Source organism: Schistocerca nitens, chromosome 9, assembly GCF_023898315.1.
Source record: "Schistocerca nitens isolate TAMUIC-IGC-003100 chromosome 9, iqSchNite1.1, whole genome shotgun sequence".
Taxonomy (NCBI): Eukaryota; Metazoa; Arthropoda; class Insecta; order Orthoptera; family Acrididae; genus Schistocerca; species Schistocerca nitens.
The window spans coordinates 217595202-217617459 of NC_064622.1; the positions used below are offsets into that span (position 1 = coordinate 217595202).

General features: G+C 38.6%; 1 protein-coding gene across 1 annotated transcript in view; it reads left to right on the forward strand.

The window, feature by feature from the left end:
• Positions 1 to 22258, forward strand: part of LOC126203851 (small G protein signaling modulator 1-like) — a 353457-nt gene that overhangs the window by 219764 nt on the left and 111435 nt on the right. Inside the window, exons 18-19 of the mRNA XM_049938226.1 lie at positions 4278 to 4336; positions 4959 to 5067. Of these exons, the coding sequence (XP_049794183.1) occupies positions 4278 to 4336; positions 4959 to 5067 (168 nt within the window). The remainder of the gene's footprint in view (positions 1 to 4277; positions 4337 to 4958; positions 5068 to 22258) is intronic.

The following is a 22258-nucleotide window of genomic DNA, read 5'->3' on the forward strand; positions in this document are numbered from 1 at the left end:
CGAACCCTACCATCACTTCTTACCAACTGAAATTGGAACGCATCTGTCCAGGCCATGATTTTTCAGTTGTCTAGGGTCAAACTGATATGGTCACGAGCCCAGGGGAGGTGCTGCAGGCACTGTTGTGCTGTTCACAAAGGCACTTGCATTGGTCATCTGCTGCCATAGCCCATTCATGCCAGTTTTCTCCCCATTGTCCTAATGGTTATGTTTGTTGTACATCCCACCTTGATTTCTGCAGTTATTTCATGCAATGTTGCTCGTCTGTTAGCACTGACAACTCTAGGAAAACACTACTGCTCTCATTTGATAAGTGAAAGCCCTCGGCTGTTGGCTTTGTCCGTGATGGGAGATAATACCATAATACCTGACATTTGGTATTCGCAGCAAGCTCTTGACACTGTGGCTTGGAATATTGAATTCCGTAACTTGGAATATTGAATTCCGTAACTTGGAATATTGAATTCCGTAACTTGGAATATTGAATTCTGTAACGATTTCTAAAATGGAATGTCCACTATGTCTAGCTTGAACTAGCATTCTGTATTCAAAGTCTGTTTATTCCCACTGTATGGCCATAATCACGCTGGAAACCTTTTCACAAGAATCACCTGAGTACAAATGACAGCTTCACCAATGCACCATCCTTTTGTACTTTGTGTACATGATACTACCACCATCAGTATACATGCATAGTGCTATCCCATGACTTCTGTCACCTCAGCGTAAAAGGGCTATAAATTGTTTTGCTTTCAGACAAGTCATCTTTCAGACACACTCTGTTGTCCTCTTTCAGACACACTCTGTTGTCTCGTGATGTTGCTACCTGGCAAAGGAAAACAAAATAAAAGTAGTTGCCAAGTTGTCAGGATAAAAGAAATAAAAGAAAACAGAAAAGGAAATGAGCGATAGGGTGAGTATGCAATGGACAAAAACTGAAATGAGTAAGTGTCTGTCATGACTTATGAGGAAATGTTCAAATAAGTTAGAGGTTACGTACCAGATAAGAGAGGAGGCTAAAGATGTGGCAAATTGGAAAATTGTGAAGGAAAATGTGTTGTTGAGGTCAAAGCCAGGAGAAGTTCGATAGTATAGAAAGATGCAACAAAGTGGCGGGATGTGTTTTGCAAGCTTGTGAGTGAGGTTGTAACTATAAGGTGGCACAGAAGTAAGGATCCAGGACATCTTGTGGTGGAAAGAGTGTATTTGAACAAGATGTGAAATAAGAAGAATATTGTCAGAATTACTGGCCAGTAGTTACCTTCAGGGGATGAAATTTTTAGTATTGCCAAAATACTCACATAAAGTTACCATGTATGATGCTTCTATATTTATCTACTGGCAGTACTAAAGATTTTACCTCCTGATGATAACCTTTGTGAGTATATTTGAAAACAATTTCCCTAAGAAAACAGTGAAATTTAGTTGTAAGCAACCATCTAAAAAGCCATGGCATATTAAAGGGATAAAAAATCTTGTAAACAGAAAAGGGAAATATATCTTATAGCTAGAAGGAGTAATGATCTAGAAACAGGCAAACATTATAAAAACTACTTTACTGTGTTAAGAAAAGTTATTAAAAAGTCCAGGAGTACGTGCATTATGTCTGAGATTAGGACCACTGATAATGGAATTAAAACAACTTGGAATATTGTTAAAAGGAAAGCAGGACAACTGAGAGCACAGGAAGACTATTCCTATCAGACTCAATGAAAAGTTTGTTAACAGAAAGTCATAAGTAGAAAATATTATAATAATAATTTTCTAAGTGTTATAGAGAAAATAGGATCCAGCCTTTCATTAGAAAATGCAAATGGAAGAGGCAATACCTATGCAATTTGATAAAACTGAAATTCAACTCAACCCTCATACTGACATTCACTCAAAAGTAAAAGCTCGCATGGAATTGACAGCATTTCCAACAGAGTACTAAAAGCTTGTTCCCAACAGATAAGCAGGGTTCTCAACACATATGTAGTTCACTGAAACAGAGCATTTTTCTGGATAAACTGAAATACGCTATTTTTAAATCATTGCATCAAAAAGGGGCTGGGTCTGATGCTAACAACTACTCCCAATCCCACTTTTGGCAGCTTCATCAAAAATTCTTGAAAAAATAATTTATTCAACAGTAGCTTCACATATTTGTAAAAATGAAGTACTAACAAAGTGTCAGTTTGGTTTTCAGAAAGGCTCTTTGACAGAAAATGGTATAGATATTCTTTCAGTGATCAGATATTAAATGCTCTGAATAACGAAATATCACCCATTGGGATTTTTGTGATTTCTCGAAGGCTTGTGATTGTGTGAATTGTGAAATTATTCTGGATGAGCTTGAGTTTTGTGGTATCAGCTAGACAATCCACAAATATTTTAATTCGTACTTAACTGGAAAAATGCCTCAAACAAGGGAGGTATCAAGAACGGTGTGTGACAGGGCTTTGTTGGGTCCCTTTAGCTTTTAATGTATGTTAATGACTTGACATTCTATATTCATGAAGATGCTAAGCCAGTTCTTTTTGCTGATGATAAAAGCAGGGTAATCTCACCCAACAAACAAGAATTAGCTGAGGAAATTGTAAATAACGTCTTTCAGAAGATTATTGAGTGGTTCTCTGAAAATGAACTCCCACAAAATTTTGAGAAAACATGGTATACACAGTTCTATACAGTAAATGGCATAACACCATTGATAAATATAGATTTTGAACAGAATTCTGTTGCTAAGGTAGAATATTCAAAATTCCTGGGTGTTTACATTGATGAGAAATTGAATTTGAAGAAACACATTGATGATCTGGTGAAATGTTTGGATTCAGCTACTTATGCTGTTAGGGTTATTGCAAATTTTGGTGATAATTAGTAAATTAATCTTCTCGGTAATTCACCCTAAAGAGAAAAAATATTCACTGCACAAAAGTGTGTAATGAGAATAATAACTGGAGCACATCCAAGATCACCTTGCAGACATTAATTAAGGAACTCAGGATTTTCACAGTACCTTTGCAACACATGTATTCACTTATGAAATTTGTTATTAATAACCCATTCCAATTCAAAAATAATTGCAAGTGTATAGGTACAACATTAAAAGGTAAGATGATCTTCACTATTCTGGGTTAAATCTGACTTTGGCACACAAATGAGTGATTTATGCTGCCACAAAGATCTGTGGTCATTTACCAAATGGCATTAAAAGACTGACAGATAGCCAACCAGCTTTTAAAAACAAATTAAAAGAATTTGTAAACGTCAACTCCTTTTACTGAATTGATAAGTTTTTAGATATGAACTAGTAATTGTAAAAAAATATGTATATATAAATAAATAAAAATAATCATGTGAAGAAAACTTATGTTAAACTAACACATTCCACATCATTATGAAATGTTGTATTCATAATCTATTGAACAAGTATGAATGTAATGTAAAGCCATAGTGTCAGAAGACAGATACTGCACATGTTTTGCAGTGTCTTCATTTCCTGCAGGAATTTGTTTATTACAGTCTTGTAATAATTTTTCATAAAATACATAAAATAAATAATTTTTTCATCTGAAGGGTCAAATTTGTGTGACAACCAACATTATTGACTTCAATCCTATTTTCTTCTCCCTTTACTTTTTCTACAGATTTTATTCTTAGGTTTTGTTTCTTTAACCTGTCTTTATTAAAATGCTACCATACATCTGGTTTTTGAAATCTTCTACCATTATCAAGTTTACATTTTCCTTATATTTTTGTAATGAGGTAGCAAAGGTTATTTATAAAGGATTTATACAATATACACTAGAGTGCTGTTTATAATTTATTTTGGTTGAATTGAAAGTTAATTTGCTACCTACAAGCATGAATATTCACTGGTTCACTTGTCTCACAAAAGAGTGTTACCAAAATGCTGAACAAAACCAAACAGTCAAATGATCAGGGAAGCATGCATGCTACTTTGCGAGAAAATATGTTAACTGTCTGCTAAATGTCATGCCTTTAGGTCTTTTAAAGCTAGGAGTATAATTCTGGAATACAATTACTGTTTTCTTTTTCTACAATCTTCCTCTGCTTGTTGCACCACCATAGCTGAAGAACGTGATAGCAATTTCCATTGTTTTTCACCTTTCTATTTGTTTATTTTTTTTATTGATTACAAAGCTAAGAATTATTGTTTCTGATGAATTTAAATATTCAAAGTCAATTACATCCTTTGTAATTCAAGTATCATTAGATGACTTCATGGTTGCAAGCTTTACATATGCTTACTTGTCTGTGTACTTCTACAGCAGGTTTGGGGAAGCTGACAGCAGAATGCATTCGTCGAACTAGTGCAGTTGACTCTGATGTGAGTATATATATCCTTTTTTTTCACAAAAAATAAAAAAAGAACTGGAATTTGTAATCTATGAGCTTGTGCGATCATTTAGTTACTATGACATGATAATGTGAAGGAACAGAAAGAAATAAATGGAGGTTTAGTAAATATGACTTTTTTCTTAAAAAAAAAAAAGTGTGCTTATAGGAATTGAACATGTAAATTCAGAAATCCTGACTGAAATCCTTCTCTGTGAGACAGATTGATTTTTCTTATCTAGTTATTTGAATGGGTTTTGAGCCATTTTTGCCTGGCTACCTTGGGTTTGATGTGTGCTAAGCTGTCATGATTTGTTTCCTTTAGGGTACTACAGGCAGCCCATTGTTGATACTTTTTGTATACAATGCTGCAGTGTCATCCTCAGCTCGACATCCTGTCTACTCCTTATAAAGACTTTCTTCCTATTGACCCTGCCCTTCTAATTCCATGTTAATTCCAGATTCGAAAGCTATTGAAACTTTAACTTTTTGTTGCATGTAGCAATTTACGATTCTGTTTAGTTTTTATTTTTAATTGTTTCTACCAGCCTACAAAGTTTTCTGTTATGAACATCATAATTGTTAGTCTCTATCTAATAATGTGTTTGTTACAGGAGGATGATCCAACATCTCCAGATGAAGGTGTCGTAGAGGATGTTGAGACAGAATTTTTGATGAACAAAGCCAACAACGAACCAGTTTCTGAAAAAGTGTCTACTGAAGGTATTAATCCAGTAAAACCCAGTGTGAAGAAGTTAATTTATTTTTCTTTTATCACATGTATTAAAACACACTGTTAACACTTGTGGTTGATGACTGTGTAAAAGTTTAGTAGTGATAGCCATATAAGTGAAGGAAGATTGCTGTCCACTAGTGCAAACACATATTTGTTGTAACTACTGTGCCCCAGAAGATTAAAACCTACTAAAATTGCAATGTTTTTGTAGTGCATGGTGTAAAATTTCTCACAGATAAAGTAGTAGTAGGTTGAAATCAGATTAGACCATTCACTTTTAGCTCCGACAAATTTAATTTTGATATATTGTGAAATTTAAATGGAAAGAATGAAGGATCAAAAGGTGATACAAACCATTTGAAAGAATGTTTTCATGGCTCTGCAACAAATGACATCAAGAGAAAAATGATGTATTGATCTGATGGCATTATACTTAGAGTTGTAAATTGAACAATGGAAACTCCAGGTAGGAATATCAACAATGTATGAAAAGATAGATTTCTGTCTAGCATAGAGATAACATGCTAAGCTACAGACTGACGCAAGTAAAAGACACTTACACGTAAGCTTTCAGCCACAGCCTTCATCAGAAAAAGAGGAACACACACCATTTATTGACACAAGCAAACTCGCCTTGCACACACATGGCTGCCAGCTCAGGCAGCTTGGCCTGAGGTGTGTTATTTCCATCAAAATGTTGCAGTTGTGAAGTAAGTCCTTCCAGAATAACAGCAAGCTCTGTATTTCCTATTCTCAGTTTCTCTTTCACATAATTTTACAAATGTCCACTAAACTGATATAGCACAAGAAGAGATGTCTTCTTCAGTAAAGCACTTTTCCTTCTCTACCACACTCTGTTAATTCATAATTTCATACTAGTCTCATCCATCCAACCAACCTCCGTCATTTGCATGAACGACAACACCTGGTGGTGATATTTCAGAAAGTTTTGGCATTGTTTTGCATTTGAAAATGATCATTGGATTAAGTTTAGTACCATCAGAACAACATGAAAGGGCAGCAGTGTAGTGCACTTTTTCATGTCCTCTTGTTTTTATAGTTCCAGTTTTAGCATCTTTCTGTTAATCGGCACATTAAATGTCAGAGAGGTTTTGTCCTTATTCACTATTTGGCTTAGTTCCACGCTGGTTTTCTTTTGATGTTGAGCAATAAGCAATGCAAAGATAATATTTTATCTTCGTGAATTTGTGGCATTTTCTGAGATATTTTGGTTTGGTTCACGTGCCAAGTCCATGACGCTTCATAAACCTGTAGCACCAACCAACTCCACCCCTAAAAACTGTTAAGTTCCATTGTAGTGCTAATTTGCCAGTCTGTATTTGAATCATTTTTGTGTGAATTCCAGTGACATTTTGATGGTGTCCTTGAATCCATTTCAATGTGTCAACTTCTGGTTATGGCCATTTTGCATTCAGTCTTCTATTTGCATATTTAGTCCTCGTCTTTTTTTACTAGCCTGCCAGTAGTGAATGGTTTTATCTGTTGGTTTAGGGCCAAAATGCTGCTCAGCTGCTGTGCTTCTATGTTCTTCTGCATATTCAATTACCGTACTTTCAATTTAGACAATGTTTTGGGTTTGTGATGGCAGGGCAGGTGGGAGACAGTGTTAACAAGCTTGTGAATCCCCGAAACTCATGTTCGTCACATCGGTGCACTACTGCTGCCAGTTGAACCCAGTGTTGCCAGATAGAGATAGGTTTCCTGTGGCATTGAATATATGGCCATTTTTAAGACTGGTGGGAATTTTAAATCAAACACTGGACATTTTTATGTTGATTTTGAGTATAAGGCAATTTTTCAGAGAAAATAGTGCAGCTTGTATTCCGTAAATTACGGTAGCACATTTTGGAGTATGAAGATCAAATGCCAAAACAGCAATCATTTCTACATAGGTCAAAGTGGCAGAAATTTGAGAATGAGGTTTAATGAACATCTTAGTGTTTTGCCTCCAGCAACCAAATAAATCAGCAGTAGGTACCCATTTGCTCAAAACTGGACACACTGTTGACAATAATGAAAATGACTTTGAGTCTACATATAGAAAACAAAAGCTATAAACTTGAATTTCTGTAACATTTAGAAATTTTTGGGGGCAAAATTACACAACCAGATACATACTTAATAAAAATACACAGTGAACACACCATTTTCAGGAAACTTTAGTGCAAAGTACCCATACATTGGAAAGCTGTTATTCCATCTTCTCCTCTGCTGCTTCAAAAATCAGCTCATCACAAAGAAATGTAAACCCTCCACCTCTTTTCGTTATGATTTATGTAATTTCATGTAGTAGTAAAAATCTAGTTTTCAAGGGCAATCATACTTCTTTGGTGTATCATATTTATACTTCTTTCAGTGAATATTTTCAATGTTTTTTACTGATATTTGTTGACTGACATTTGCATGTGCAATGCAATGAAAACCAAACAATTAAAAATAATTTTGCCACAGGCCTTCACTGATGCAGATTTTAGCATTATACAGATTTTGTGCTGTAGTTTGTGTATACTAGATCTCAAATGCTTTTATGTTTATATAACAATATAACAACCCTTAGGTATGACTGATTCATCAGATCATGATGGAAAGCGTCATTTGAATCTTGGAAACACTGACAATGGATCTTTTTATCCTAAATAAGTATCAGAAATATTGAAAACACAAACCACTAACAGACTTTTATTCATAAAATTTCACTCTTTTTCTCTGTGCCTTTGGAAACCATTATATATTTATTAACATTTCCTTAAATGTTAGTAAGAATCAAAAGCATAGACAATTGATAAGAAAAATACCATTTTGAAAGCAATTCTATGTGAAATATGTAAAGCTATTTCAGGCATGAAGAAAGAAAAGATGGCTGGAGAATAATGGCATTTTAACAGAAATGGTTAAATCTGGAGGAAAAGCAATTCAAATGTAATTTACAAAAAGATAATGAATATGAAGCTAAATATTTTAAAAAGCAAGTTACATGATTTTCTAATTGAAATATGCCACTACCCTGTGGAAGATTTCATTAAAAACGAAGTGATACTTCGAGCAGGATGCCTATAATTGAGCTGGATGTCTAAAATGGAATAAAAATTTATGATAGTTATAGTGGATGAAAATATTGTATGTTTGACATATTTTAAATAAGTAAATTCTTCACAAAGTAATATTGTAAGTGTGACAAAATTTCAAATAAGCAAATTGTAGCTTGACATCTTTCCTGTACATCAGACATATGTTCTGAAAGTCTGTGTATTATGAGATGAATAAAACACACTTCACAACTGTTTAGAGAATGTCTTCAGAAGAGGACAATTCCCCAAACTGGAACAATGCTGCAGTTGTTTGTACTTCATGAGAAAGAAGACTAACGGGATGTAAGAAACTACTGTATTAACATATCAACTTCCTCTCAGTAATAAAAAAGATATTAACTAAAATCGTTACCAGCTGTCTTTAGAAACCAGTGGAATTCTGCTAAAACAAAGGAACAAACTGCCTTTACAAAAGCATGTAGCAAGGGTGAGAATTGCAAATTAGGAATGAATCTGTAGAAAAGAGCAATGAGTGTAAATTATCAATTTGCTAAAGATTCGTGGCTTTTGAGAAAGCTTTTGACTCCGATTCAACTAAATATATAGTGACAGCCCTTGAGAAACAAAGCATTGATATAACTTACATTAATCTGGTGAAGAATGTATAGAGCATTTCACAATTCCTATTGCAGGCTTCTAGAGGTTTTAGAGGGGACTTGGTATATAATTTTTTGATAAGAAACCCATGTCCAGAAATGTAGCATTTGGATATAAAATAAGTTTGAAGATCTAATCTCCCACTTTACAGTACCTTACCTAATGACAGAGCAGCACAACAAAGGTATCAAGGAAGTTTTCTGGATCACTTCAGTTCATAATATACTATATTTCTCAGCCTACGATAATGGTTGTGAAAAATTTGTACTTTCTCTACTAAGAGGGCTGATTATGGTGCTCTACAGATGCACATGATGGTTTGTGAACAGGGTGCATGGGGTACAAATACAGCTTGTGCATTGAACAGCAGGGTAATCACATGGAGCAGCCCCTGTAGAGCACATAGATCAGAGCTCATTGTCTCTTCTGTGTACATACTGTGAAGTGAGAGATTTGAAAGTGATTCAATTTTCAAATTTATTTTATGTCCAAAAAGACATTTTCAGGCAAGGGTTTCTTATCAAATTCCCCCATATTACCCCTAGAAGTCTTTAGTAGAAATTGTGACACAACCTGTATGTATCAGTGACATCCATTAGGCTTGTGTCAGGGAAATTCAGAAATGGAAAAGGAGTCAGAAAGTAAATTCAATATCCTTAACAGTCCAAGAAGAAGTTGCCATATCCCTAAACTGGGGAAAAAGGAGGCAGAAATGCTAACAGAATCTATCTGAACCACTTGTGTTTTGCTGATAACATTGAACTGTTTTTCTCTAGTGGAGATAAATTACGGCAACAAATAAAAGAAATTAATAAAACAAGTTTGACAGCAGGCCTGAAAAACAGATACAGTAAGAATGAAAAATGATACTAAAAGTCAATGAAAATAATCAACTATTGATAATATAATATAAATCATCATCATCATCATCATTATTTAAGACTGATTATGCCTTTCAATGTTCCCTATTCAGTGCTAACATTGGTGCCTCTTCTGATGTTAAGCCTGTTACATCAAAATCATTCTTAACCGAATCCAGGTGCCTTCTCCTTGGTCTACCCCGACTCCTCTTACCCTCTACTGCTGAACCCATGAGTCTCTTGGGTAACCTTGCTTCTCCCACGCATGTAACATGACCCCACCATCTAAGCCTCTTCGCTCTGACTGCTACATCTATAGAGTTCATTCCCAGTTTTTCTTTGATTTCCTTATTGTGGACACCCTCCTGCCATTGTTCCCATTTACTAGTACCTGCAATCATCCTAGCTACTTTCATATCTGTAACCTCAACCTTATTGATAAGGTAACCTGAATCCACCCAGCTTTCGCTCCCATACAACAAAGTTGGTGAAAAGATTGAACGGTGCACAGATAACTTAGTCTTGGTACTGACTTCCTTCCTCAGAAGAGATTAGATTGTGCTGAGTGCTCACTGCATTAGCTTTGCTACACCTCGCTTCCAGTTCTTTCACTATGTTGCCATCCTGTGAGAATATGCATCTTAAGTACTTGAAACCTTCCACCTGTTCTAACTTTGTTCCTCCTATTTGGCACTCAATCCGTTTATATCTCTTTCCCACTGACATTACTTTTGTTTTGGAGATGCTAATCTTCATACCATAGTCCTTACATTTCTGATCTAGCTCTGAAATAGTACTTGGCAAACTTTCAATCGAATCTGCCATCACAACTAAGTCATTCGCATATTTGAGACTGCTTATTATGTGTTCACATATCTTAATCTCACCCAGCCAATCTATTGTTTTCAACATATGATTCATAAATAATATGAACAACAGTGGAGAGAGGTTGCAGCCTTGTCTTACCCCTGAAACTACTCTGAACCATGAACTCAATTTACCGTCAACTCTAACTGCTGCCTGACTATCTATTTATAGACCTTTAATTGCTTGCAAAAGTTTGCCTCCTATTCCATAATCTCGTAGAATAGACAATAACTTCCTCCTAGGAACCCGGTCATATGCCTTTTCTAGATCTATAAAGCATAGATACAATTCCCTGTTCCACTCATAACACTTCTCCATTATTTGCCGTAAGCTAAAGATCTGGTCCTGACAACCTCTAAGAGGCCTAAACCCACACTGATTTTCATCCAATTTGCCCTCAACTAATACCTGCACTTTCCTTTCAACAATACCTGAGAAGATTTTACCCACAACGCTGATTAAAGAGATACCTCTGTAGTTGTTACAATCTTTTCTGTTTCCATGTTTAAAGATTGGTGTGATTACTGCTTTCGTCCAGTCTTATGGAACCTGCCATGCCATTTCAATTATCCTGTGTAGCCATTTAAGACCTGACATTCCACTGTATTTGATGAGTTCCGACTTAATTTCATCCACCCCAGCCGCTTTATTGCACTGCAATCTATTGACCATTTTCTCCACTTCCTCATATGTGATCCTATTTCCATCATCATTCCTATCCCATTGTACATTGAAATCTGAAACATTACTAATCGTATTTTCACCTACATTGAGCAACTCTTCAAAATATTCCCTCCATCTGCCCAAGGCATCAACAGGATTCACCAGCAGTTTTCCTGATCTGTCCAAAATACTTGTCATTTCCTTCTGACCTCCCTTTTGAAGACTGCTAATTACAGTCCAGAATGGTTTGCCAGCAGCTTGACCCAAAATCTCCAACCTGTTTGCAAAGTCTTCCCAAGATTTATTCTTGGATGCTACAATTATCTGTTTGGCTTTGTTTCTTTCTTCAACATAACTTTCTCTATCTACATTAGTTCTAGTATGTAGCCATTTTTGATATGCCTTTTTTTTCCTTTTACAGGCTGCTTTGACTGTGTCATTCCACCAAGCTGTTTGCTTCATCCTACCTTTACACACCGCTGTTCCAAGACATTCTTTAGCCACTTCTAGTACTGTGTCCCTTTACCTTGTCCATTCCTTTTCCAATGACTGTAATTGACTACATTCAACTAACTGGTACCTTTCTGAGATCACTGTTATGTACTTGTGCCTGATCTCCTTATACTGATGTTCCTCCACTCTTATCCTCCTACATATGGACGTGACCTCCTGCACTTTCGACCTCACAATACCAATTTCACTGCAGATTAAATAGTGATCAGTGTCATCAAAGAATCCACTGAATACATGTGTGTCCCTCACAGCCTGCCTGAAATCCTGATCTGTTATTATACAGGATGTTACAAAAAGGTACGGCCAAACTTTCAGGAAACATTCCTCACACACAAATAAAGAAAAGATGTTATGTGGACATGTGTCTGGAAACGCTTAATTTCCATGTTAGAGCTCATTTTAGTTTCGTCAGTATGTACTGTACTTCCTCAATTCATCGCCAGTTGGCCCCATTGAAGGAAGGTAATGTTGACTTTGGTGCTTGTGTTGACATGCGACTCATTGCTCTACAGTACTAGCATCAAGCACCTCAGTACGTAGCATCAACAGGTTAGTGTTCATCATGAACGTGGTTTTGCAGTCAGTGCAATGTTTGCAAATGCGGAGTTGGCAGATGCCCATTTGATGTTGGATTAGCACAAGACAATAGCCGTGGCACGGTACATTTGTATCGAGACAGATTTACAGAACAAAGGTGTCCCGACAGGAAGACGTTCAAAGCAATTGATCGGCGTCTTAGGGAGCACGTAACATTCCAGCCTATGACTCGCGACTGGGGAAGACCTAGAATGATGTGGACACCTGCAATGGACCTGGCAATTCTTCGTGCAGTTGATGATAACCCTAATGTCAGCGTCAGAGAAGTTGCTGCTGTACAAGGTAACATTGACCACGTCACTGTATGGAGAGTGGTGCTACGGGAGAAGCAGTTGTTTCCGTACCATGTACAGCGTGTGCAGGCACTATCAGCAGCTGATTGGCCTCCACGGGTACACTTCTGCGAATGGTTCATCCAACAATGTGTCAATCCTCATTTCAGTGCAAATGTTCTCTTTAGGGATGAAGCTTCATTCCAACGTGATCAAATTGTAAATTTTCACAATCAACATGTGAGGGCTGACGAGAATCCGCATGCAATTGTGCAATCATGTCATCAACACAGATTTTCTGTGAACGTTTGGACAGGCATTGTTGGCGATGTCTTGATTGGGCCCCATGTTCTTCCACCTATGCTCAATGGAGCACATTATCATGATTTCATACGGGATACTCTACCTGTGCTGCTAGAACTTGTGCCTTTACAAGTATGACACAACATGTGGTTCATACACAATGAAGCTCCTGCACATTTCAGTCGAAGTGTTCGTACGCTTCTCAACAACAGATTCGGTGACCGATGGGTTGGTAGAGGCGGACCAATTCCATGGCCTCCACGCTCTACTGACCTGAACCCTCTTGACTTTCATTTATGGGGGCATTTGAAAGCTCTTGTCTATGCAACCCCGGTACCAAATGTAGAGACTCTTTGTGCTCGTATTGTGGACGGCTGTGATACAATACGCCATTCGCCAGGGCTGCATCAGCGCATCAGGGATTCCATGCGACGGAGGGTGGATCCATGTATCCTCGCTAACGGAGGACATTTTGAACATTTCCTGTTACAAAGTGTTTGAAGTCACGCTGGTACGTTCTGTTGCTGTGTGTTTCCATTCCATGATTAATGTGATTTGAAGAGAAGTAATAAAATGAGCTCTAACATGGAAAGTAAGCGTTTCCGGACACATGTCCACATAACATATTTTTTTTATTTGTGTATGAGGAATGTTTCCTGAAAGTTTGGCCATGCCTTTTTGTAACACCCTGTATAGTCAATGACAGATCTGGTTCCCCTGCCTTCCCAAGTATACCGGTGAATGTTCTTATGTTTAAAAAAGGAGTTTGTGGTTACTAAGCCCATACTGGCACAGAAATCCAAGAGTTGTTTCCCGTTCCTGTTGGCCTCCATATCCTCCCCAAATTTACCCATAACCTTTTCATACCCTTCTGTTCGATTTCCAGTCCTGGCATTAAAAACGCCCATGAGCAGAACACTGTCCTTGTCCTTTACTCTAACAACTACATCACTGAGTGCGTTATAAAAACTATCCATCTTATCTTGATCTGTCCCTTCACAATGTGAATATACTGACACAATCCTAATTTTCTTGCTAGACACTGTCAAATCTATCCTCATCAGTCGTTCATTTACATACCTTATTGAAACTACGCTGGGATCCATTTCTTTCCTGATGTAAAGCCCTACACCCCATTGTGCTATTCCTACTTTGACTCCTGACAGGTAGACCTTGTATTCTCCCACTTCCTCTTCTTCTCACCCCTTACTCGAATGTCACTAATAATATAAATGGATAGGCAAAAAATCTACTCACCAAGCGGTGGCTGGGGAAAACACACACACACACACACAAAGGATTTAACATATACAAGCTTTTGGAGCTAGAGGCTCCTTCTTCTGGCAGAAGAATTTAAAGAGAAGAAAGAGGGGTGAAGGAAAAGGACTGAAGAGGTTTAGGGAAAGGGGTACAGTTTCGAAAAGTCACCTGGAACCCCAGATCAGCGGAGACTTAGTGGACGGAATGAGAAGGAAACTCTGATTATTGGGGAGTGTGCTGGATGAGATGTGAAAATCTCAGAGCTTAGAGGTGGAAGACAGAGTAATCTGCAAGACAGAGTTTACTACTAACACATCATACATGAGTAAGTAAGAGTTGAAAGCTGTGTGTGTTGTATGTAGCAGAGGTGGGATGGGAATGGCAAAAAATAGACGAATCAGAAAATGAAAGAGATAGGAAACTAAGAGTAAAGAAAGGAGTAGGTACTGTGAATAATGCTGCAGTGGAAGGAATTAACATAAATTAAGGCCATGTGGGTGGAGAGAACTAAGGAAATGTTGCAGTTCTGAGAAACTGCTGTCTGAGGGAAGAATCCAGATGGCGTTTGTGGTGAAACAGGCATTGAGGTCATGATTGTCATGCTGCACAGCATGTTCAGCAACAGGATGTTGTGTGTTGCCTGTACACCCCCTCTGCCTGTGCCCATTCATTCTGACTGATAACTGGGTGATAGTCATGCCGTACAGTGTTTAAATAACAGCTGGTATATGATGTGTTGTTTCACAGTTGGCTCTCCCTTTGATAGTACATGTTTTGCCAGTTACGGAACAGGAATCTGTGGTGGTAGGAGGGTGCATAGGGCATGGTCACAGGTGTAGGAGCCATAGGGTAGGGAGATGGGTGCAGAAGAGTGTAGGGTCTGAAAAGGGAATTGCAGAGATTGGGAGGGCGACAAAAAGCCATTCTAGGTGTGGTTGGCAAAATCTCAGACAGAATGGATCTCATTTCAGGGCATTGTTTTAGGATGTTGTGGCCTTGTCAAAGTACAGGGTGTATACAACCCGGGACAACTGGGAGATCTGGGAAAAACCCGGGAATTTTTTAGAATTCCGGGAATTTTTCATTGTTTTAGTTTTCAGTTAAATTTTTGTAACATTGACTGGTAAGAACCAATACTATAATAAAAGATGTTACTATATCTTGCTACTGCAGAGTAATACTGCAGCAATAAACTATGAAAGAGAGAGAGAGAGAGAGAGAGAGAGAGAGAGAGAGAGAGAGAGAGAAAACGAAAATAAAACTAAGATGCCAAAGAAATGCGTCATATACAGAAACAAAACACAGTGCTCACACAAGCGTCTGCCAACAGCAAAATGTGCCGTTGGCTTTATGAAGACTATGTAATGCTTCATAACAGCAGATTGTCTCCAATGAGCGTGAAGTCACAACTGCTTACATTAGATTTGTTTGAGTAATTGCGAGCAAGCTCATGCACATGCACAGTTGAGTCACGTGTGAGTAGTACCTTACTCCCGCATCTGGCTACAGAAGGGTGGCAGTTAGCTGTATAAGCAACAGCAGCAAGCAGCCAGATGCTATTCTGGAGGGGGGGGGGGGGGGGGGGAACCTGGCGCGCCTAAGCTGTCAGATTCACCACACATGCACAACAGGCTTGGATATAGGGGGTGGAAGGCAAACCGGGGTATCTGCCCTGGGCGGCAATTTCTGACGAGGGGGGGCGGGGGGAAGACCTTGTTTCACAAAGTGCCTAGCATCCAGTGCATGTCGGTCTATCGATTATTCATATTATTTTGAAATGCATCCCTGTTACCAGAACACTACACTGGGAAGGGACAGTAGTATAGTCCCCGGTTAGCAGCCGCTAAAGTTCAATTCTGGGAGTAGCATGGGAAACGCTTTGTACGAACACGTAATAACACCTAACCGGAGAATAATTGCGGAATAACTAAAACGGTGATTGTGGCAGGGCTAGTTATGTTAACCAGAGAATAAGTTTTAACCCTGGCAGGAATAGTTAGAGAATTAGTGATGGCAAGATTGTTTGTTAGAACGAGGAAGGAGAAGAAATGTGGATATCACACAAATTATGGAAGAATATTACGATTCCAAATTTATACAAACATTTCCTACTATCGATATCATGCTTCAGAAACTAGAGCATATGAATGAAATGTAAAACTATTTCCTGAGATGAAACTTTTTGCTTGCAGTAGGCCTAATAGGCATTTGATATTGGTACTTCATGATTATATTTTGTCGTGTTATAAAAATGACCATTTGTGTCAAAACAGTGTCGTTTATTCAGTGAGTTTTACAATTGCTGCAATATTAGGCAGACCTATTTCATGTTATCTAGCAGACAGTGACAAAATACATGTAATCAGATCGAGAAACCACACCAGTATTGGGTACTATTTGTATTAATAGCTTTTTCAGTATTAGACAATATTTGGTATTTTCATGTAGCAACACATTTGACAAACTTTGATGAGCTAATAGATTCTTTCCCAAAAGGAAAACACGCCATGTAAAGCTGTACTAAGGTTAGTGAGAAAAGCAATGTAAGGACTTAAGGACTGAAGAAATGTGTACTGTCTTGCTTTTCTGTTGTCTTTACTGGTTTTATGTCTCCTATATTTAATTTTATTTCACACAAAACATGAAGTTATTAGCTAACAGGCAATAAAGAGTGCAAATTTTCTGAAGAGTTCCTGTTCTCCCGGTTACAAATAATCCCATCCAGTATTTATTGTCAGTTTTATTTATTTATTTATTTATTTTTCCAACTGGGGCACATTGTCAAACCAGCCAACTGGGAGCAGGAGGAGAGGCACCACCGGACATTTTAATTTCCATTGTCCTGAATTTAGGTTGATGGCACCCATTATAAAGTGTTACATGTTTGAGTTCCACAGAGTGAAATACAGTGACGTACGATAGAAGAATGGCGTGTGAAGAGGTGTGGCATTGCACTTTGGCACATTTAAGACCAAATAATATGTCTCACATTTCCTCTAACACATATGTTTTATGTATCAGACTCTTCAGAAAGATGTGCGCTACAAAATGGACGTATTTTTGAAAAGTTGATTTTTTACATTTTTGGCGTCCTACCTGAAATGCTCGAGGGAGGAGGGACGCCACTCTCTAGTATTGCCCTGGTTCAGAATAATTGTAGATCTGGGGCAAATCTACAGAGCAGTCTTAAGTTGTAATGGGGAGGCAGGTTGTCTCAAGTGACCCGTGTTTACATTTAGTGATTTTGCTATTTCCTTTTCTTTTATTGCTCGCACGTCAAATGAAAAGAAAATGGATTTCTGTGACCGGGAGCTATCAAGTGAATTAAAATACATTTACACAATTACGGAAGGCTAAAATATGTTGTTAGTTTCAGATTTTATTTTATTTCTCCTTTCTGACAGTCAAGCATTAAGCACACTGCAGAACAATGAAGTTATTTTTGTTGATTTGCTAAAGAAATGGGGCTTCTATTAATCTTTTCCGCTGAACCAGCCAATTTATTTAAAATGGAGTGTTTAATTCGACACTATTGGCAAGTTTCAACTGTTCGCTGCATTTTAGGTGCACATTTTCATGTTCTAACACATATGGCATTATGCCATAATAAAGAACCAAACATGAGATAATACAGTACTGGTACTCCAAGAAAAATTACATCTGAATCTGGACATACGAATGAGCACTTCAAGCTAAATTATGCATTTTAGTATGGTTTTCGAAATTCTCGTGCTCTTGGAGTGTCCTCTAATGTCTTGTTTCTTTTATGACATCATGTAAGATCTTTTAATCTTTTACATGTACAAATGTACAGGCTTCCTGCGTCATTGTAGCTGCGCAAGCGTGGTGACGCTTGTTATCTGGCGCTCTCTGGCAACCTCTGAAACGAACCTATTTCTAATTGGTCATGGGGGAATATTGCGAATGGTGGTTTGAAAAGCGTTACTGTCAAAGTAAATTTCCTTTTATGCAAGATGAACTACGTGCTAGAATGCAGGATGAATTTCTTAAATCACAGAGCTTTTGACTCTCATTTAAAAATCAACTCTTTGAGTATGATGATTTAGAATAATTTCGAGCCCAGAAAATCTGACATTTTTATGTCGTTCTTAATAATTTTAGGGGCACATTTGTGTGGTGTATCTTAAAGTGTAACACGCATAAACAGAGGCAACATTATATGTGAAAGCTTTCCTTTTTTTTGTAGAAACACTTCGTATATTAATTTAAACCATTAACTTTTCCTATTTGTGTGTTCACGTTACTTTTAATATACACTGTCGTTGGCTGGCGAGATTACATGACGTGAGCTATGACTGGCTTACAAAAGCGCATTGCAGTCTCTACTTCAATGCTTTGGAAAATAACATGCGGTGTTTGGTGGAATTCGAATTTACTTTTAAAATACGAAGATATACCGTATACATGTTGCTGCATGTCAGACATCTTCCCAAAACGTGTTTTGTTCTCTGAGTTTCTTCTTCTAAAGTGCTGGGAAATTGTACGCAGGTGTATCAAACAATAACCATTCAAACGATTGATAAATTTTACAGTTCCGAGGAAAAGTATACTCTGACTTAACACAGAAAAAGTGTATTTTCACCCTGGAGGAAGTGTACTTTTAACCGGGAATTCCAGGAAAGATCCAGGAATTTTTTTCCTCATCCACGTATACACCCTGAAGTAGTTGAATGATACATTCAAGACCAGGATAATACTGGGTGACAAGTGGTGTTATCCAAAGTTGTTTTTTGGAAGGGTCAGCAGTACCAGGACTGGATGTGATGGTCCAGGAAATCTGATTTTTAATTAGGCTGTTGGGATAATTATGTCCAGTGAAGGCTGAAGGGAGAGTGGTGGTGGTGGTTTACTGCTGTAAAGAGTCTGCATAGTAACAAATACTTTGCCTCTAATACCAAGGCTGTATGGGAAGTTATGTTTGACATGGAAAGAATGGCAACTGTCAAAATTTAAGTACTGTTGTTTGTCAGTAGGTGTTATGTAGACGGGAATGTGCAGCTGGCCTTTGGTGAGGTTGAGATCAACATCAAGGAAAGTGGTGTAGGATTTGGAATAGGACCATGTGAAATTTAATTGGTAGAACCTATTTAGAGATTCAAGGAATTTTAACAGCCCAGCCTCACCATGAGTCCTTACAGCAAAGTTGTCATCAATGTATCTAAACCAAACCAGGGACTGAAGGCTTATGGATTTCAGGAAAGTCCCCTCCAAGCAACTGATGAAAAGGTTGGCATAGGAAGGAGCCGTCTTGGTTCCCATGGCCGTACCCCTGATCTGCTTGTATGTCTGTCCCTCAAAGGCAAAGTAATGGCTGGTAAATATAAAGTTGATTAAGGTGAGCAAGAAGGATGTCATAGGCTTGGAATCAGGTGGACATTGACTGAGGAAACATTCAGTAGCAGACAAACCAGGTATGTGGGGGATATGGTATGGAGGCAGATGCCATCAATGGCGTCAAACAAGGTGTGTGGTGGAAGTGGGATAGCCACAGATTTAAGATGATATAGGTAATGGTTGGTATCTTTAATATAGGAAGGAAGTCTTTGTACTGCGTGGGTGTTTTGAATCCAACAAGGTGAAGGACCTACTTTCCTGTACACGTAATGTCAACTGGAAATATCACTTTACAGCCCAATCCCAAAACATTTCCAATGGCAAACTGACATTGAACCCTTCCTTTAACTGTTCTGACCACAATCCCAACTTGATCCACCAACTCTACCTCAGAATCATTCCTTTCAAGCCTTGCAAGAAGTCTTCACATCCAGCATTGCTTCACAACCTTTCCTCAGTTTCCTACAAAATGACCCTAACCTGTCCTCTGGAGAACTCCAGGCTCTATGTTCCCTAAAAGCTGATGACTCCACTATTATCTTCCCAGCAGACAAAGGAACTACCACTGTGGTACTTGGCTGAAAGGAGTATGTTAGCGAAGGTCTACGCCAGCTGTCTGACACCTGTACTTACAGTATCTGCCAAAATGATCCCATCCTTGTGATTTGAAAGACCTGCAGTCCTTCCTAAAATCTCCGTGCCCCTTACAAGGACATACACCTCAATCCCTAGAACCTCTTCCCCACCCAAACCATGCAGCTGCGCCTTTTACCTTTGTCTTAAGATCCACAAACCCAGTTATCCTGGCTATCCTTTAGTTGTTGGCTTGAAAGCAGCCACTGAACGTATGTCTGCCTTAGTTGATCAACACCTGCAATCCATAGTACAAAGACTTCCCTCCTATATTAAAGATACCAACCATTTCCTATGTCACCTGAAATCCATGCTTGTCCCACTCACACCACACAACTTGCTTGTCACCATTGATGCCATCTCCCTTTATACCAACATTCTCCAAGTGCATGGTCTGTCTGCTATTGAACATTTCCTCAGTCAACACCCACCTGATTCCAAGCCTATGACATCCTTCGTGCTCACCTTAATCAGCCTTATACTTACTTTACCTTTGAGGGGCAGACATACAAGCAGGTGAGGGGTACAGCCATAGGAATGAGGATGGCTCCTTCCTATGTCAACCTTTTCATGGGTCGCTTGGAGGGGGCTTCATGGGATCCATAAACCTTCAGCCCCTGGTTTGTTTTAGATACATTGATGATATCTTTGCTGTATGGACTCATGGTGAGGAGGACATGTTAAAATATTGATGTTGATTTCATCCTCACCGAAGGCCCTCTACTCACTTCCATCCACATCAAACCTACTGACAAACAACAGTACTTACATTTTGACAGTTGCCATTCTTTCCATGTCAAACATTCCTTCCCATACAGCCTTGGTATTAGAGGCAAAGTATTTGTTACTATGCAGACTCTTTACAGCAGTAAACCACCACCACTCTCACTTCAGCCTTCACTGGACATAATTATCCCAACAGTCTAGTTCAAAAGCAGATTTCCTGGGCCATCAGATCCAACCATGGCACTGCTTATCCCTCCAAGAAACAACTTCAGAGCACACTACGTGTCACCCAGTATTATCCTGGTCTTGAATGTATCATTCAGCTACTTCGAGAAGGCCATGACTTCCTAAAATCATGCCATGAAATGAGATCCATTCTGTCCCTGATTTTGCCGACCACACCTAGATTAGCTTTTCGTCGCCCTCCCAATCTCCACAATATCCTTGTCAGACTCTTATGTTTCTCCTGCACCCATCTCCCTACCCCATGGCTCCTACCCCTCTGACCACCCCTGCTGCAAGGCTTGCTCTATGCACCCTCCTACCATCGCCTATTCCAGCCCTGTAACTGGCAAAACATACACCATCAAAGGGTGAGCCACCTGTGAAACAACATGTCATATACCAGCTGTTATGTAAACACCATTCGGCCCTTTACGTTGTCATAACTACCACATATCCTGTTGCAGACCATGCTTTTCAACATGACAGTCATAACCTCAGTGCCGGTTTCACCACATGTGCCATCTGGATTCTTCCCCCGAGACAGCATTTTCTCAGAACTCCTCATGTGAGAACTAGCACTACAACATGTCCTTGGTTCTCACCACTCACCTGCCCTTAATTAATATTAATTTCATCCACCTCAGCATTTATTCACAGCAACTACTCCTTCCTTCACTCTATTTTAGCTTTTCTACATCTTTCACTTTCTGACTTGAATACAATGTTTGCCCAGGAAGTAATGCATCACATTTGTTTTCCTGGTCAAAAGCAATGCTACGAATGTGAAATGTTATGTATGTATTATCTGAAGTCTCTTGAGGGAGCACGATAAGTTTCCGTCAGTTCTCACAGATAGTGTAGCTGCAGGACAGTTTAAAAATGGCATCTGTAAGTGATGTACATTACAAGCAATATGCAATCATTAAACTTCTCACTTCAGAGGAACAAACTGTGGGGAATATACACAATCACTTGTGCAAAGTCTGTGGAGCATCTGCTGTCGACAGTAGTACAGTTAGTCACTGGGCACAGAGGGTGAGGTCACCAGAAGGCAGTTGTGTGGAGCTCCATGATTTGCAGTGATGGGGAATCCATCTACAGCTGTCACACCTGACATGTTGCAATGAGCTGATGATGTCATTTGTGAGGACAGATGCTTTATGACATGGCAGGTGGCGCTGCATCTGTCAATCAGCA